The 20095-nt window shown below is 44.0% G+C and overlaps 1 protein-coding gene across 4 annotated transcripts in view; it reads left to right on the forward strand.

The window, feature by feature from the left end:
- Positions 1-17336: 17336 nt before the first annotated feature.
- The window catches only part of Ocln (occludin), a 52283-nt gene continuing 49524 nt past the window's right edge, over positions 17337-20095 (forward strand). Inside the window, exon 1 of one of the 4 annotated variants that reach the window (XM_034523679.2) lies at positions 17337-17511. In XM_034523679.2, the coding sequence (XP_034379570.1) occupies positions 17371-17511 (141 nt within the window). In that variant the 5' untranslated portion in view covers positions 17337-17370. Of the gene's footprint in view, positions 17512-17557; positions 17676-20095 lie in introns of those variants that run through there. The other 3 variants (XM_034523676.2, XM_034523678.2, XM_076916292.1) reach the window with 3 other exon arrangements.

A 20095-nucleotide genomic window follows, 5' to 3' on the forward strand; every position in this document is an offset into this window, starting at 1 on the left:
AGAAAAGAAAAAAAAAAGATAGGAAAAAAAAAAAAACATTAGAACTTCTGTGTTTGTCTCTAGGAACCAAGGAAAGAACTTCCAGTTGGGGGTTTGTGGGAATCCCTTGGGGGGGGGGCACACTCACAGACCAGCCAGGTAAGCCAGAGAAGGAAGAGGGAGACTCCCTCCCCTCTGAGAACTGAGTGTTTGGTGTGTTAAGGGAGTGGGAAGAGAGGATAGAAAAAGAGGTTGATGCCAGCTATCCTCCAAGAAAGATGGGAGTGGTCCCCACTCAGTAAAAGCAGAGCTGTGTTTAGCTATGCCTAAAAGCTTGCAAGGACCAAGGCATCTGGAGACTCCTGAAGTGCTCTTCAGCTTTCAAGGAAGGCATCTTTGGCCCTAATGGTTGCTTAGATTGAAACAACAGTGCTGGTGATGCTATATCTCATGTGTTCTGTCTTTCTTAAGCTCACCAACAGGGCTTATCTCAAGATTGACATGCATCAACAGTGACACACAGCAGCACTTCAGAGAGGGAGAGTCCTGAAGAGGCAGTATATTTGGCTGCAGAACATTTGAAGTCAACATATAGGGCTGGAGTGGTCACTTGCTAAGTTAGTAGGTGAGACTGAAATAGACCAGACCAGAAGCAGAACCAAGGTTCAAGAGGCTACCGGAGATCAGTTACTTTTCTTGCTGGTGTGACCAACCAGTACCTTCAGACAAAAGGGTTTTTCTTACAGGTTAATAGTATATCCTTCAAGAGCAGAAGGCATAGCTACAGGATCCCGAGACTCTGTGTTAGCAGTCAGGAAACCTAGAGCTGACAGGAAGTGGGGCCGGTCTATAAGACCTACTCACAGAGACCCAGGACAGGAAAGTGAGCCACAGTAGTAACCATGGTGATGGATCTTTGGCCACAAACTCCTTCCAACCATTCTGCCTACCCCCAGTCAGGTTCATTAGTCTTAGGACAGACTCCCTGTGCAGCTCCCTTCAAAAGCTCTTTCTGCATAGCTACACCAGGCAATCAACTCTCCAGGTTCTCCACTGTGGACCTTGCCCTTCATCTATGTTAGGAAGTAGGGGAGTAGGGCTGGGTAGGAGGTTGTGCTCTTCAGGGTAGGCAATTAGGGGGTACAATGTCTGAATAAAACTGAACCCTGGCTTGTCTTTTTATTACTGATACACAGCAGCTCCACAAAAGGTCAGAATAAGGCACATAGAAGTGTGATCTAAAGTCTGTGTAATTGCTGCAGTGGGTGGGGATGTTAATAATGGTCATACTTCTAAAGGAAAATACATTGCTTTTGTTGGTCTTAGTAAGTGTTTTACATGGACAGTAATCCAGAGAACAATTATCCCAATGGCCACCTTCTGATTTAGCTATTATGTTCTTCTAGAGAATAAACTTACAAGGAGGTCTATGTTTCTAGACTGTACATTTTACTGAGTTTAAGTAGTAAGTTCCAAATGTCCCAGGACCCAACTGCAACTATAAAGACAAAGCAGAAGTTAACTATGCCATTTTTATATGGCTACTGGGATTTTTCATTTCTGTGTAACAAAATTATAAGATATATTAGTTTAAAATGCAAATATTAGTTCACACTTAGAGTATTTCACCAAATTTGAATAATGCTTTTAAAATACATTGTTGCAGGATGTTTGATCACACTGTGAACCCTGAGATTGTGCTGTTTACTGGAAAAGAATGTTTCTAGTTGTGGTGTGGCTCAGCCTTTGCATATATCTTTAATTCCTTGGGATGGAATACAGACACGCCCTTAGTAAACACCATTAATCTCAAACAATGAAGGTAAAGTTAGTTTGTAGAAGGAATCACCTATGTTTGAAAGTGATGTCTAATCTGAGTGTCAAAGTGAATCAGAGATGATTTGACAGATTAGGATATGCCCAACTCTCATAAGAACACTGAGAAAAGAAGCCCACTTAAGAGAAAGCAGCACAGACAGAAAAGAAGAGAGAGTGGTTTTACTGAGATAGTGGTACAGACACAGGATGCAGAAAAAAAAATTTAGACACAGGTGAAGACAGAATGAACCAGAGAATGAGAATGAGCCAAAAAATTAGAATAGGTTGCCAGAGTTAGTTTGAGGCCAAGCAGAGGGAAAAAAAAAATCAGAGGTTGAGAGAGAAGCCAAGCTGGGCAGTGGTGGCACAGCCCTTTAGTCCCAGCACTTGGGAGGCAGAGGCAGGCTTATTTCTGAGTTCGAGGCCAGCCTGGTCTACAGAGTGAGTTCCAGGACAGCCAGAACTACACAGAGAAACCCTGTCTCGAAAAACCAAAAAGAAAAGAAAAAGAGAGAGAAGCCAAATCAAATCAGTCAGCTTGAAGATGAGTTTGAGCCAGAACAGTTGAGTTGATCAGTCAGCCAGTCAGAGATCAGAAAGAACTAGGAAGGGGTGGGCTTATCTCAGAGACCTAGGTTAGCAGACAGAGGTAGTAAGCCTCCAACATGGCAATTACATCAGGCAAATAAGAGATATTTTAACAATACATATCTATTTTTGCTTATTAAAAATAGGCTCTCACTATGTTGCTCTGAATTATAGCCATATAATATAGCCCAGGCTGGTCTCAAACTCTTGAGTGATGGGATCATAAGCTTGTGTCATCATGTTGGCCTGTTTTTGTTTTTGTTTTTGAAACTGGATCATGGTGAGGAGCACAGCAGCAGGCAGCAGGCAGCAGGCAGCAGGCAGCAGGCAGCAGGCAGCAGGCAGCAGGCAGCAGGCAGCAGGCAGCAGGCAGCAGGCAGCAGGCAGCAGGCAGCAGGCAGCAGGCAGCAGGCATATGTGCTGAACAGACAGGATCTTGCTATGTCGTTGCCTCAGTTAGGGTTTCAGTGCAACTCTCACAAAGGAAAACATTTCATTGGGGTTGGCTTACAGGTTCAGAGACTTAGTCCATTATAATCATGGTGAGAAACATGGCACCATGCAGGCAGACATGGTGCTGGAGAAGGAACTGAGAGTTCTGTATCTTGATCTACGGGCAGCAGAAGGAGTCTGTGTGCCACACAGGGTATAACTTGAATGTAGGAGACTTCAAAGCCCTGAGTCCACAACCTTTCTCCAAGACCACACCTACTACAAGGCCACACCTCCTAACAGTGCCACTCCCTGTGGGCCAAGCACTCAAACATGTGAGCCCATGGGGGCCATACCTATTCAAACCACCACAGTAGCCCAGGTTGGCTGAGATTCTTTTGCCCTAGCCTCTTACGTGCTGGATTATGTGTGCTACCACCTGGCTCTTTTCTTACAAAACCACTACTTCCATTATGAGGGGTACCATGCTCATTACATCACCTGACCCTACGTACCTCCCAAAGGTCCCATCTCACATGCCATCAACACATGGATTTGGGAACCATAGCAACATGTCATGATTTTTTGACTTGTATGAGTTTTTCTTTAAAGAAGAGTGTCACAACATAAGGACCTTCACTCCTCATTAGTATGATATGTGGAGAGTTTTTGTTGTTGTTGTTGTTTATCCTATTTTGAGGGGCTGGGAAGCTAGCTTGGTAGATAAGAACACTCTGATGTCCTTCTGTGTCCTCTGTACACACAGACCCACACACCTACACAGATGCAAGTGTGAACACCCGCCACGCACATACTGCACACACATACTGTACACATTTATACACCACACGCTCATACCACACAGAGACATATACACACGCCACACAAGCAAAAGGACTTGGTTCAGACCCCCAGCATACACTTAAAGGATTAGCTGTAACCCCAGTGCTGGGAGCAGAGGGAGCAGAGACAGGAGAATCTCTGAGACTGCCAGCCTGGCTAAACAATGGTGAGTTCCAGGTTCAGTAACTCTGCCTCAAGGGAATAAAGTGGATTGTGATAGAGCAGGACCCTCTGATGTCCTTCTGTGTCCTCTGTGCACACAGACCCACACACCAACATAGATGCATGTGTGAACACCCGCCATGCACATACTGCACACACATACAGTACACATTTATATACCACACGCTCATACCACACAGAGACATATACACAAGCCACACACATATATCATACACACATACCACAGACACACATACATCACATACACACATATACCACACACACATATACACACATACCATACATATATACATGTACCATACATGTACTACATACACTATACACACATACAGCATATACCAGCCTGATGAGAGATCACAACTTCTGGAGACTTATTTCCCTAACTTGTAAAACTTGTAAAATGATGATTCACACCTTGCAAAGGCCGTCTGTAAACCTGTGTGTAAGACTGGACTTCTTGGGGCTGAGGCTGTAACTCAGCTGGCAGAGCACTCGTCTGCTGTGTGAATTACTTTTCTTGTAGCTGCGACAAAATACCCTTACAGAAGCAGTGTAAGGACAGGCTTTATTTAGTTTGACTTCTCTGGGCACAGGCTGTCATGGCAGGGAAGACATGGCGGCAGGGCTGTAAGGCAGCTATCACACACACACACACACACACACAAACACACACACACACACACACACCTCAGTTATGGTGGGTCTTCCCACATCTCAACTAACCTAATGTGGATAATTTCCTTACAGGCATGCCCACAGGTAAACTAATCTAGATAATCCTTTCCAGATATTCCGGAAGCTTAGCTCCTGGATGATCCTAGACCCCATCAAGTTAGTAATCAATACTCATCACAAGAAACTCAAAGCTCCTGCATTCCCAGCACTGCAGAGTAAGTGGCGTAGTGGAATAACCTGTAACCTCAGCTCTTGGGAGGTAGAGGCCCGAGGATCAGAAATCCAAGATCATTCTCAGCTGTATAGAGAGTTTCAGATCAGCCTGGGATATATATATATTTTTAAAGTCCTGGCACAGAAGAAATACTATTCAATGGTCATTTAGTACATATGATACTGCTATATCAAGATTAGGCCAGTTTACTACAATAAAAGGCTGACTTAAGACAGCTGAACGCACAGAACTGGATGTACAGAGCAGGTTCTGCACCTTTTTCTTAAGTTTGTCTGGCTTTGTCTCCTCTCCCCATGGATTTGATGCTTACATTGATTCTCCTGTAGTTGGAGACCAGCAGCCTGGGAGGGGTGTTCACTTTCATGCTGATTGGTGTAGGTGGGAGTTCCTGATCTGAACACCAACTTGGGGACTAGGTCTCAGTAGGCAATACATACTGTTCCTGGGCTGCCTGGGGAAAATGAATATAAGCATAATTTTACCACTTGGTAACCTGAAGGTATCGGAACCAGGAAGAGATTCAATTACAGTCAATATTCATACACTACGTATTGGGGCAGGCAATGTGGGCACAGGGACTGCTCAGGGTATAGGAGTCAGCTACTTAGAAGCACGGCGCTATCTCACAGGACTTTGTGGGACAGAGAGATAGAAGATTTTGAATCTCAGTGTTACCCATTTCTAACTGTCAAGTTTGGGACAAGATTTCAACATACATAACTCACTTTCTCTGTCCACAAAACAAGACATCTAACTTAGGATGTTGTAAATGGTAACTCTAGAAGACATTTGTGTGTCATTGGGGTGCTCAATAAACAGTGTCTTCTATTTATTTTCTCTCAGAGTCCAAGCCTGTAAGAGGAAGTAACCAATTTACCTGTGTCACCAGACCAATGATCACAAGTGTCCAAACAGCTTCTAGAGGACAGTCGTAGGCATAATACTGATTACATTGGTTAAGAGGCTGTGTTTTAATGCCTCTAGATTTAAAAAAAAAAAAAAAAAAAAAAAAGATAGCCAAATGGTTTTGGAAGTTCTTAAAGCTCAAAGCAACTCTGATTCTCTCAAGTGCTACCGTGATGACCTAATACCTTGCTGAATTTCTCTTGCACAGAAAGGAACAAATATTTGATATGCATCTTCATTGTTTTCTGTGAGTATGTTTCCTGTTATTTTTTTCCTTCTGTCTGGGGGAAGGGAGTAAAGGAAACTTCCTGGTTAACCCCCTCCTCTAGGGAACATGCTTGAAAAAATAAACAGAAGGAAAGGGCAGAGTTTCTCATCAAAGTCTTACCAGCAGAAATAAACTCTGGTATACTTAAGGATAGCATTAGAACCCAGAAAGCCATTTAATTACTCAATTAAAGTGACAGCTGAGCAAAGCACAAGGACAGACAGAGCTCAGAGAATATACCTTCTAGGAGGACGGTCCTGCACCTGCTCATCTAATGTAAGATAGGAAGACAGCTAAGTGATTGCAATCAGTTTGGGAATATGTGGAGAACTAAGAGAAGCCAGTGTTTTGAGAAGAGAAATCAAAGAAGGCTTAAAAAGTAGGAGTCAGTCCCTTGTCTTAGTCTTAGACCTCTGAACACAAAGGAGAAAGGAGAACACTCCAGGTAGAGGAAATTATGAGAACAAAGGGCAGAGAGGACATCTCGTAGAGAGGGGCATGTATGCAGCAGCTAAGAGGGCCCACCAAGATGAGAGGATGTCTGTAGGTCCTTAGCACCACTTTCCACTCAGCATTATTATTATTATTATCATTATCATTATTATTATTATTACTCAGTATGCTTCATTTTGTAAGTCTGCCTTAGAGAAACACCTGCTTTGATATTTTTCCCATGGCACTTACCCTCCTTAGCAAGTATGCTGGTTAGTTATTATCCATTTGATACAAACTAGAGTCCTCTGGGAAGAAGAACTCTCAATTGAGGAATTGCTTCCATTGGCTCAGACTGGCCTATGGGCTACCCTGTGGGTCATTTTGTTGATTAATAATTGAAGAAGGAGGGTGTACTGCCAACTCTGGGCCAGTGGTCCTGGGCTGTATAAGAAAGCAGGTTAAGACTGCCAGTCAGGAAGCAAGCCAGGAAGCAGCATCCCTCCATGGTCTCTGCTTAGTTCCTGTCTTGGCTTCTCTAATGGACTGTTAACTGTAAGCCAAATAAATCTTTTTCTTACCAATTTGGTTTTATCACAGCAACAGTAAGTAAGCAAAGTAACAAATATCTTATATAGAGGAAGGGACTGATTAGTTCATTATAGGCAAATAGAAAATAAGTCATCAGAAAGAACTTAAGTGGTAAAAAACACACACACACACACAGACAGACAGACACACACACAGACACAGACACACACACAGACAGACAGATAGACACACACACACAGACAGACACACACACAAACACACACACACAGACAGACACACACACACACACACACACACACACACACACACACACACACACACAAGCACCACTAGCACCAGCACCACACTCAGGTTTTTGGCCAGGCATGGTGGTACATTTCTATAATCCTAGAACTGGGGGATAGAGGCAGGGGAATCTGGACTTCAAGATCATTCACCAGGAGTTTAAGATTATACAAGAATACATAGCAAGTCTTAAACTAGCCTGAGCTCCAGGAGATCCTGCCTTTAAGCTTTTTTCTTTTTCCAGATAGTGGTGGCACAGGCCTTTAACACTAGCATTTGGGAGGCAGAGGCCTCTGTGAGTTCTGCCTGTGAGTTCCAGGAGAAGCAGGGCTATACAGAGAAACCCTGGCTCAAAAAAGCAAAACAAAAACCAAACAACCACCACAACAAAATTATTTTCCTTGGCAGTATTGGATATTATTAATAACAATATTGTATAGTTTTAGAAAATAATTACTGTCACAACCAGTAAAATATCAGAATCCAAAAGAAATCAGGAAGGAAGATCAGTGTGTTACAGGATGTTTGATCATACTGTGAACCCTGAGATTGTGTGTGTGTGTTCTTTAAATGCTGGTTTTTATAGTGGTGTGGCTCAGCCTTAGCACACACCTTTAACCCCAAACAATGAAGGTAAAGTTAGTTGGTAAAAGGGAGTGTTTGAGAGTAATGTCTAATTTGAGTGGCAGATAAGGTGACAAATCAGAGAAAGATTTGACAGAATAGAAGATGCCAGCTCTTGAGAGAGAGGAAAAGAGACTACTTAAGAGAAAGCAGCACAGAGAGAAAAAAATGGAGGCAGTTTTACTGGGACAGTGGTACAGACAGAGAACCAGCCAGACACAGGTGAAGACAGAGTGAGCCAGAGAGTGAAAGGAACCAGAAAATTAGAACAGATTGACAGAGATAAGCCAAGCATTTCAGGAGGAGCCTAGAGGAGCCAGATTAAATCAGTTAGCATGAAGAGAAGTTTTAAGTCAGAAGAGCTGAGTTGAACCATCCAGTGAGAGTTCAGAAAGAACTAGAAAGGGTGAGCTTATTCAGTAGTAAGTCTCAGAGGCTGAAAACATTCTAGGCGAAGATTAGATTGTACAGAGGCCAGAAATTTCCTGGTCTAGACCTAGGATAGCAGAAGGAGGCAGTAAGTCTTGGCGACAACAATTACATCAGGAGAATAAAAGATACTTTTACATCAGTGTATCGTCCCAAAGAACACATAGTAGTCATAGAGAGAAGGTAGAGATCTGGAAGGCTGAACTGAGCCACCTGAACTGAGCATCCAAATTTATCTCTCATCCAGACTGCCCTTCTGATATAGTGTCCTAGGAAGTCCATGGCACTATCTGCACACATTTCTGTTGTTGCTGCTATAGCTTTAATCAAAACTATGAGATGACTAGAACATGCTGTCATGTTTCAGATCATGCCATGACAGTTAAGACTTAAAGAGTCATGACAAAGAAATGCAAGGAATGGTCTTTGGATTTTAGAGTGATCAGAACAGTGTGATGAGATAAGATTTTATAACAATGTTTCCTTTAGGAGGTGTGTTATGGTACAGCCAAGTATGGCGACCTTCTTGAGAGAAAATTGGACGTGCTGAAGTACTTAGGGTGGCGTATCACTATCTAAAGTTACTGTTGGAGCCTAGGGATGTAACTTAGTGGTAGAGCATATTTGGTATGTAAAAGTCCTTGGAGTTGATTGAGAGAGAGAGAGAGAGAGAGAGAGAGAGAGAGCACCTAAAAAACGACCAAATGTATGTGTTAGTTGGTGATTTTATTTTTTACAAAAAATTAGGCATAAAAAGTATTCTATGTATAAATCTCAGATCTATGTATATGGAAGAATATAAATGTGGCCCAGTTACACTTCACCATAGACAGTTGGTGAGTTTTGGTAAAGATACCATCATACCATTTTCTTTTCTACATCATACCTTTCTTTTCATTTTCTTTTTGAAGCTCCTACTTGTTTCCGATGTTGGGGATGGAGTGCAGGGCCTGCACACCTCACCACTGAGCAACACCCCAACCTTCTCTAGGGTGAAAATTTCAACATAGTAAGTTAGTAAACAAAACACACACAGACACACACATACAGACACATGCAGACACACACACAGACACACACAGACACACACACACACACACAAAACTTTTCTTCCTCTAGTTTTCAGAACTAAGAGAAGTCTGTGATGGTTAGGACAGAGCTTCCTTGTCTTTCCTGAGGCCTGTCTCTGGCCACTCCCACACAAGGCCAGCTCCACTAGTTAACATTCATGTAGGATGACTGATGGGTCACTTCTCTCTCAATGCTATCAACAGGTTTTAGATCATCTTCACTCTCTTTCTCAAGGCCAATCTCTTCCATGAAGAAGCTACAAACCTTAGAGATAAAATGCTTATCAATTCTGAGTTCGAGGCCAGCCTGGTCTACAGAGTGAGTTCCAGGACAGTCAGGGCTACACAGAGAAACCCTGTCTTGAAAAACCAAAAAAAAAAAAAAAAAAAAAAGCTTATCAAAAATATATTTAAAAAAAATAGGAAACTGTCTTAGTTGGTGTTCAAAGCTCCATAGAATTCAAATCATAAGCTTTCAGGGGCCTTAACTCAGGCAAAACCAGGATTCTTGGCTTTGACACTGAAAAGAATTTCAGGACAGCCAGTTTGAGAAACAGTTGGTGATTTTATTAAGTATATTTTAATATATGCATAAGCATGAGGGTTAAGAGAAAGAGAGACACTCAAAGACACAGAGGGAGTAGCAGAGAGGAAGACATCCCCAAGTGTAGGTACAGACTTTTCTAAAAAGGGAGTAAGCCATTGCTCTAGATTAGTCATACATACCCTTTTGGTTGTGAAGAAGCTTCCTTCTCCCTTTTGATAAAGAGATACCTGAGGTGGCTCCTAGGATGCCTTGGGTGGATTTATGATCTGATAAGGTAAAACCAGATGCTACTAGTATTGCATAAGGCCTTCAGTGCATGTCTTTTCCCTGTAAATAAGGTTTCTGGTGAGATTACTAGAAAACTGCAGGTTCATGGCCAGGAAGAGAAAAGGCCTTAGGCAGATCTGGATTCCACCCTATTCCCCTAAGTACTAAGATTTTCCCGGCCTTTCTATCCTGCCTCACTTTGACGCTCCCACGTGGTTCTGCGTTCAACCTCAGGGTGTTTGCAAACCAGAACTCTGCATGGCTACCTCTTTCTCACTGTTAAAGCTTCGGTTCAAACATTCCATCTTGGAGTAGCTGCTTGGAGCCACCCTCTCCCAGGCAGCTTGGGAGTTCCTCAGACATCCTCTTAGCCTGTTTGCTTTCTTCAAATCGATGATCTGAAATGACCTTACTTGTTTTCAGGTCAGTCCTTTGGGTTGGATGTCTTCCCTACTTACCGTATATGCTTCATCAAGGAGCCCCACAAATTTGTCATATGTGCTGTAAATCCTGGAGACACTCAGTTCACGGTATTTACAGCACATATGACATATTTGCTTAGTTATGTGTTTGCTTTTGCTGTGCTGGGGATCAAACTTGGGGCTCTACCTCAGAGCTCTTTCCCCAGCTCTCTAAGTCAATACTGTGTCTGTAATAAAAACTCTCATTATGTGTCTGTGGGATCAAGCCCTGTTGGTGAGAATCACAGTGAGCTTCCCTGTGCAGGCTCCAGAAGCTCTTCAAACAAAACAAAACAAAACAAAACAAAACAAAAACAAAAAGTAGGCAGTCTGCCTGTGGGATGCTCTGATGATGAAACTGAGAACTGTCCCCCATGACCACTATGTTATACCCACCCATATGCATTCCTAGAACTAGAATTTTTTATGATAAAAGTTTTTATTATTATTACTTCTTAAAGTTTGGAGACATAGAAGGTTAACAGCCCTATGAAGTTAAAATTAGATTTGAGAACAAAATATTTGCAGTATTTGGTTAGTGTTGATTTTATTGTCTCACCGCTTTTGAACTAAAAGTCTCAGGAAGGGCTAGAGAGACAGTTCAGTGGTTAAGACTACTTGTTTGTCTTGTGGAAGACCTGAGTTCAATTCCCACCAGCCCACATGGGAGCCTACAACTGCCTTCTAGGGGATCTGACACCTTCTGGTCTCCACAGACACCAGGCACAAGCATGGTTCACATACATACAAAGCACTCATATGCATAAAAGGTTAAAATAAAATGAATCTTTTAAAAGAGGAGTCAGAGCTAGAAGGCCAATTTTCTACTACAATGGATAATTGGTACTTAAGAAGAAATTAAGAAAAAAGTCCAACTTGAGTCTTTTTTCCCCCCTGCATTGTTCATATGTATCCTACCTATACCAAAACCATTTACTTCATCCTCAGAGGGTTGCAACTTACTCCAATCAAAGTCATTCTCTGTGGGTAGGTGAGGAATGTTCTTCCCAACACACCTGCACAAGGTCTCCAGCCATCTTCTAACAATGTCTCTATGTCCTAGTCTGTGAACGTTTCCTATCAGCCAGGCATGGGAGCACAGGCCTGAACTGCCAGCACAGGCGGGCAGAAGCAGGAAGACTGTGAGATCAAACCTGGCCTGGGCTATACTGCAAACCTCTGTGGAAGTGTGGAAGAGAGAAGATCTCCCAAAATAGAAAATTCCTACACAGGAATGTATGAAATATACCATTTAATAAATGATTATACGGTAAACAGCCATGTAGGGAAAAAAAAAAGCCTACACCCAAGGGGAAAACCAGAATGCTTATCAACCATGGAATATTGCCTAGAGATAATAAGTAGTCCTAAAGCACAGCAGGACTGCTAAGAACATTAATTAGCTCAAGAATCAGGTGGCCTGTGACTGAGTCCCGGCTTAGCAGTAACTGGAAAGAATGAACAAGCCATTCGGATGAAGCCTTAGCCTTCTCATGCCTAAAAGGGAAACAGCAGCAACACATACGTTCTGTGACTGCCGAACTATAAAACTCACATCGCAGGAGGTACAGTGTCAGGTGATGGCGGCTGTTATTAATTATCCTTCTGGCTGAGCCCCAGCTCAGGTGCTGACACACAACTCTCGGTTTCACCAGGGTCCCTCCCAGGAGGAGCTTGCTTCATACACAAACACCGAGCAGCTTGTGGCTTACTCACCTACAACAGGTGTCCTCTGAGAAACTGTCCCTCAGATTCTGCCATAAATGTGCCCAAGGAAACTGCCTCACACTGACAGGGTGCCTCCCTCCTTATTACTAGTTGGCCATGATAGAGGTCTTTCAGGCCAGGCCGGCAGCCATTCCAAACTGAAGTGCCCTTAAATAAATACCAGACATTGAATTCACTCACTAGACTGGCACAGTGGAGTGGAAATATTTTAATCTCCCCTTCTTTTCTTCCCTCTAACCCCTGGTACTAGTGCTTTAAGCCTTGCAGAGGAATGTGCTCCTTTCATAATGGCAGTTGGCTAGGTTAGAGATAGACACAGTGCTCAGAGGCACCTTGGCTTTGGGGATATCAATTAAGTGTTATTCCATAACTATGTACGAATGTGTATGTGACTAGAATGGTTTTAGGGAGATGGTAGACAGCAATGACTTGTCACTTCATTGAGACTTATTTGATGCCTCAGAATACTGTATGTTATGAGGGAACATACATTTATATATATGTATTTATATATATTGTATATATATTTATACATATACAATTATATATTAAAACATATAATTTGCTTTCCCAAATTATAACAGGGTACTCATTTATTTTTTTACTTTTCATGCAATGCTGAGCATAAAGGGCCTTATGAAGGCTGGTGAGCATCCTGTCACTGAGGTATCTCCTTATGTCACTGAGATATCTCCCTAGCTCTGATTTTACTCTCTACAAATTAAATTATTTATTTTTTCTCTGTATGTGTATGCCCACACTCATGCTCAGGCTTGTGTGGAAGTCAGAGGTCCACTTGTGGGCATTGGCTCTCTCTTCTCACCACGCGGGTTTCATCTTAGGTGTCAGGTTTGGTGGCAAGTGCCTTAACTCAGATACACAGTAAGTTTCAGGCTGTCCCGAGCCCCAAGAAACCCTGCCACCTCTCCCATCTCTGTTTTTACTTTTTGACAGAGAGGCTTACTAGGTTGCCTAGGCAGGCCTTGAACTTGTGATCATCTTGCCTCTGGAGCAGCTGAGGAAAGTATTATTTATGATAACTCCAGTGTGGTGAAGGGTTTTTTGTATTTGTTGTTTTGTATTTTGTTTTTTGAGACAGGGTTTCTCTGTGTAGCCCTGGCTGTCCTGGAACTCACTCTGTAGACCAGGCTGGCCTCGAACTCAGATATCCACCTGCCTCTGCCTCCTAAATGCTGGGATTAAAGGCATGTGCCACCACTGCCCGGCAAAGGTTTTTTACAGTTGACTTTTCTTTCATCTGATCCAGCTACTAAGGGGCAACACTGAGATCTGACAGAGTTTCTTTGTGTAGTCCTGGCTGTCCTGAACAAGATTTGTAGACCAGGTTAGCCTTGAACTCACAGAGATATGCCTGCCTCTGCCTCTGGAGTGGTGGGATTAGAGCTGTGCACCGTAACACTCAAGTTTTGTTGTTGTTGTTGAGCCTTGTTTTAAAAATTTTAGTGAGTTGAACAGACAAATCTACTTATAGATCCTTTAATAAAAACATTTACTTTGTCTCTGGATAGAATGAATTTTAATTAAACATTATTTAATGTTCAAGAGTGGATAATACTACAAAACTATTTTGAGTTGCCAAAAAGGATTATTTGGTTAAAAAGTTACTTTGCTACAAATTATGATTGTATAAGTGAGTAAGTTGACATGGCACCCTTGAGCACCCAACCTGCTTTGTTTTAGTATTGACGAGTGATGGGCTTAAGGCTGGCTTTCTCTCCAGACACTCTGAATCACTACCTAGTCAGCACAACATTAGCAGCTGGGAGAAAACACAGGTTTAGATCTTTCCCTATTATAATACTGTTTGGAAAAGTAATCTGAATCAAATGAAAACAGTATGCAGTATCTTAACAGAAAACATAGGAAGCTGACATTTTCACACTGAAAATTGATCACCTATCGTCAATTTCATATAGCTCAAGTTATTTTGTTAAATTTCGCATTCATAGTAAGTAGTCACTAGAAGGTAAGTCTCTATTACGATGGGGGTTCTGTCACTGCTCTGAGCAGAGCAAGCACCTAGAAAAATAGTTACTGGCTGGAAATTTAGTTTAGTGGCAACGCATGGGCTTAAGAATGTACAAGGGTCTGGGTTCCATCCCCATCCCTGAAAGACACAGAACTGGGAGAACTGGGAGGAGGAGGAAAAAGAGAACGAGGAAGGGAGGAAAAGGGAGGGAAAGAGGATGACGAAGAGGAAGAAGCTATCTTCTTGACAGACTGATGTGGATGAGGAAATAGGAGGGCGTGGTACAGCTGTAAAACAGCACTGGGGAGATTGAGGCAGGAGGATTGTAAATAAGTGAGAATAACTAACCTTCCTTCAGATGTAAGGTGCCTTTCTGTCCAAGTTTAGGAAGGGAATAGGAAAAAATATTATATGTATATTATCATCTAGAAATGACAAAAAATGTTTACTTGAAAGCTCACTCAAGAGTTTTGAAAATGTATGCTCACACTAAAACTTATGCATGAACTTTTGCAAATAGTATTCTTTATAATAATCCAAAAGGAGAAACAACCTCGATTCCCAACAACTGGTAAAAGGATAAATAAAATGTGGTATGCACATTTTAGTCATCAATGCAATGAAATATTAGTCATAAAAAAGAGTAAGGTACTAAAAATATGGGCTGACAGATGAACCATGAAGAGAGTGTGCTAAGAAAGCACCAGGCACTGAGACTGGAAAGATGGCTCAGTGTTTAAGAGCACTAACTGTTCTTCCTGAGGTCCTGAGTTCAATTTCCAGCAACCACATGATGGCTCACAACCATCTGTAATGGGATTGGATACCCTTTTCTGCTGTGTCTGAACAGCTACAGTGTACTCACATAAATAAAATAAATAAATCTTAAAAAACAAAACAAAACCAGGCACTGAATTCATGGATGGTATTACCCATTCATATAAAATCAAAGTCAACAAAGACAGAAAATATACCAGTTAAGTCAGGCAGTAGTGGTTCATGCCTTTAATCCTAGCACTTGGGAGACAGAAGCAGATAGATGGATTTCTGTGAGTTCGAGGCCAGCCTGGTCTACAAAGTGAGTTCCAGGACAGCTAAGGCTGTTACAGACAAATTTGGGGGGAGGTGCGGGGGGGGGGGAAGCAATAAAAAAGAAAGAAAATAAAATGTCAGGGGCTGGAAACAGAAAATGACTATTAATATGTATTGGGTTTCAGCTGAAAATGCTCTGGAATTAGAACATGGTGGCAATGGTTATACAACCTTGTGACTACTAAAAATATTAAATGCACACTTTATTTTAAAATATATATATATATTGGTTTTTCAAGACAGGGTTTCTCTGTATAGCCTTGGCTGTCCTGGAACTCAATCTGTAGACCAGGCTGGCCTCGAACTCAGAAATCCGCCTGCCTCTGCCTCCCAAGTGCTGGGATAAAATATTTTAATTAAAATTTTTATTTTAAGTGTATGGGTAATTTGCTTGCATGTATTGCCTATGTACTACTGTGTGTCTACTGCCCAAGGAGGCTGGAAGGTATCACGCCCTCCAGAACTGGAGTTACAACAGTTTATCAACTACCATGTGGGGCTGGAAATTGAACAAAGAGAAGAGAAGCTGGTAGAAGAGCAGCCACTACGTTTAGCCATCTTGTCAGCCCCTAAGAGTATACTATGCAAGGACAAATTTTTGGTATGTGAACTAAGGATGGAACCTGAGGGCTTCAAGCATGGCAGGCAGATGTTCTGGGGGCAAGATGCACACCTAGTCAATCTATATTTATTTACTTTTAAATAGGAAAACCACCACCACCAAACCTCCTATGAGATCCTCTTCAGAACAGGCAAAATACATGACAAAATAATAGATAGGTGTTTATGAAAATGTTTCCTTGTGTAATTATAATCTGAGTTGGAATGTTTGGAAATATTAGCAATCTGACAGCTAACATTAAGAGGATTAACCTGACTTCCTTAGGGTTAATATCAATTTAATCTGCATCAATCAAAAACTACAGTCACATTGAAATAATTATGTCAATGACTTCATGAAAAATTACTAATTAGATTAACAATCTATTAAGGCTGTCATCATTTAAAATTTTTACTTCCGGAAGTACTGAATTGTGCTTTAAGATTTAATGCAAAGGAAACCACACCTGTAGTTACTTAAAGTCAGAAAGGAGCATGGGATAGGACAGAAATGTAGTAGCAATGCAGACATTCAGGATCGGGACACAAAAGGAAGCAGGGCTTACGAAATTTAAATTCTCATCTTCGGTGCAGACAGCTAACTAACAAGAATTAAAATCTCTGTATCCTAGAGTACAATTAATATGAAATACAACACAAATCTGTAACAACAGTTATAGGCGGAGTGAAAAAAAAAAACAGTCCTTAGCAACCAGACTGGTTTTGTTTGTTTTGTTTTAAGCCAAAAAAGAATACCGAAACGGTTTTAAATCCCTTTAGAGTAGCCTCAATCACACCGTAGTTACATCTAGTGCGTGCGTGGATGAGGACCCTGTGGCCTGGGGATTCTGCGTGACCTACCAACCTACATTTTAACCAGACCAGAGGATAATAGTCTTTTCCTGAGTCCTCTGATTTGGAAGACGCTAGTAATGAGCACTTCTGAAAAATGTCCACTCTTTCGCTGCAACAAGCATCTGGTACGGCTTTCCAACTAAGCATTTAATCAAAACCTGGCAGCAGGACTCAGTAGGGAGAGGACTCAGTCTTTCTTATCAGCCTCCAGGCGCCCTTGGACCCTTTCTGAGTAACACAACAGAACAGCTCCCTCCTGACTTGACTCTCCTTCTCCCGGAACCAACACCCCACAGGGGCCCTGAAGCAGGCGGATCTCCGAGCACCCCCAACATGGTCTGGGATTACTCCCTTGCCTCCAAGATCCTGACACCTTCTCCGCACGCTCCCGCTCCTCTCCAGGCAACGTCGGTGCTGTTCCTTTAACTCTGCTTGCTCCTGGTGGTGAGCCCTGCCCGGTCCTCCCGCCTCCTCCGCCGCTCCCTCCGCCTCCCATCGGAGTTTCAGGTGAATGGGTCACGGAGGGAGGAGGCCGGCCACGCCACACCTCGTCGCTAGGGCCCACCTCCCGGTCCCTCTTTCCTTAGGCGACAGCGGTGGAGTTGCGGGAGAGCGGTCCAGCGCAGGGAGCAACCGGCTAGGGGCGCAGCAGGTGGGTCCCCAGTGCGCGCCGCCCCGGGCGGGTTCGGCCTGAAATTGGTGCGCATGCCCGGGGGCAGGGGGTGGGGGAGGCGGAGGACCGTCCTCCCGGCTCATTAGAGCTGTCGGCTGGCAGCGGCGGGTGGCAGCGCGGGTGGCAGCAGGTGCACCGGCCAGGTGAGCACCCCGGGGTTCCGGCCGCCCTGGGTGGGTACGAGGCAGGGGCGGCGCTGGGGGTCCCCCAGGGCCACGCGCCGGGGCTGGGAGGCGAGGCGCGGGGAGGGCGCGCGGAGCTAGTTTCGGTGGCAGTTTCGCCCTGGACTCCGCTCTCACGGAAACCGGAGACGCGCGTGTGCCCGAGCGCAGCGCGGGAGGATTTGGGGGTCTGATTCTCTCTCTCTCTTTTGGAGCCGCGGGCAAAACCTTTTCCACCAGAAATGCCTGAACAACTTTCGGCTTCTACCGTGGCGGGAGTCTCGGGGGCGGATCCCGCGCTCAACTGGGGCGCTGGAGATCTGTGGGCTACTCAGGGTCTCCAGTTAGGGCTGGAGCTGAGCGACGCAGGATGGCGTAGATCCCTATGGCCCTCATGGTTTCCGCCCCTTTGGATAATTCATCCCAGGAGAGGGGGAGGCCGGGGGACCTCTGCAGTGTCCCCAGAGTCTTGGCGTGTATTACCCTGGCTGTTTGGAACAGGGTTCGGTGCGTGCGCCCTTGTTGATTTCAGCTCTCGGCGTTCTTTTCGAGTGAGGCTGGATTTCGAGGGAAGCTGCTCACGCGGTGGATTCTCATCCGTGACCGCGGGCCGGCGACCTGCCCCGGGGCAGGGCCTGCTCTGCTGCCCTGCTCTGGCCGTGTTGCTTCCGAGCACGGAGCTGCCGTGGGGCGCACGGTCTCGGGGACCGGCAGCCTGCATAGGCGGTCCACTTTGCAGACCTCCCGGGCCAAGTCGGCCCCGCGAGTCTGGCGGCGAGTGGCCTGTCTCGGAGGTAGTAAGCTGGGACAAAGTGGGTGGGGACCAAAATGGCCTCTGCATCTTGTCGCTGGAACAACTCTGAGCCCCTTTCGTCCCAGGTGGAGTGACTGAACCCCAGCGGGAGCGGAGGTATCCTCCGGCCTGCCCGGGGCTCACCGGGCAAACTGCCACTAGGGGAATTACCTGGGGCGGGGAGGAGGCAGCTTTCAAGGCAGGTAAGCAGTGCGTGGCTCTCGAATACAACAGGTGTGTTACTGGGATCACCGGAAACAGGACTGCTTCTCAGTAAGGCGCTTTCTGGTGATGCTTCCTGTGGTTCGTGTGTTGTTCAACTACATATCCCTGAGTATAACAGTAGTTCCTTTGCACCATATGTATAAATCTTAAATTTCCACCGTTGCTGGTTTTCTTTTCATTTTTTCCTTTGGATTTGTCTAGTTGTTAGTCCTTCCTTTGTTAGGCAATGGGATGATGAGGTTAGCCAGTTAGATTTAAGCGGGGAGGGAGCACTGTCCACATTCCAGCAGCTTCCAGGCAACTTAGGAAGTAAGTATGAGGATCTTTGTTAAAGGCAAATCTTACCAGAACTCTTATTTTAAAGGTTGGGGCGGTGGGGGCGGGGGGGGGGGGAGTAGCCTAAGGTTGGAATCTCAGCAAAGCTTCAAAAATCCACAGTAGGCAGGATACAGAAAACTTAAGCCAACCCATAAGGAGTAGTTAACTGTAGAGCATTTCAGAGAAAATACCTACTATAGAGAGCCGAGCCAATGATCAATCCAGGCATTTGTACCGTTTCCACTTTTAAGATGGAGATTACTGTGTATCATTTGCACACTGGGTAATTTCCGCACATTGGGGAATAAAATTTAGGGCCGTGCTCTGAGTACTTACAACTGAGCTATGCACTCCCAACCCCAGGAAACTTGTATCTTAGTTTTTAGTCTTTCTTGGCTATGTTTGGAGCACCTAAGCTTTTCTGTTCATCTGTTTTCTTTTGTTTTTGTTTTTCCTGGGGTACTTGTGTCTTGTAGTTTGGGATGGGGTCTTTTATTCCGCTTTTCTAAGAAGCTAGAAGTGATGCCTATGTTGTTGGCGTCCCCCCTTCCATCTCAGAAGGTAGAAAGCATAGACTTTGGCTGGCCTCAATTTGATACATTTACTGTTAATTTGTGTAGTTTAAGATCTTCACTACCGGACTAAAATCCCAACTCATTAGCATCATGGGGCATCGGCCTTATTAACCTGGTCTCTGACGCTAAGGACCAGCAGAGTGACCAGGGAAGGTGATGGTCAAGACATATATGAGTGTTTGTGAGCTCTCGTGTTCCCCCTGGGTGGAGATGGTGAAGCCTGAGGTCAGGTATGAAAGAAAGTTACTGAGTGGTCTGGAGAGCATCCCTGAGATTTGAACTGTGAACTGAACTTGCGGACGTGACTGACAACATCTAGATCTTCTTTGAGGGTGGAGCAAAGTGTTCCAGAACTTGGGAGGCAGAGGAGCTCACATATGGATCTCTGTGAGTTCAAGATCAGCTTGGTCTACAAAGGGAGTTCCAGAACGGCTAGAGCTACATAATGAGATCTTGTCTCAAAAAGAAAAGCTAAATTTTGGAATTTGGAG

This window comes from Arvicanthis niloticus, chromosome 19 (assembly GCF_011762505.2).
Source record: "Arvicanthis niloticus isolate mArvNil1 chromosome 19, mArvNil1.pat.X, whole genome shotgun sequence".
In the NCBI taxonomy this organism is placed as follows: domain Eukaryota; kingdom Metazoa; phylum Chordata; class Mammalia; order Rodentia; family Muridae; genus Arvicanthis; species Arvicanthis niloticus.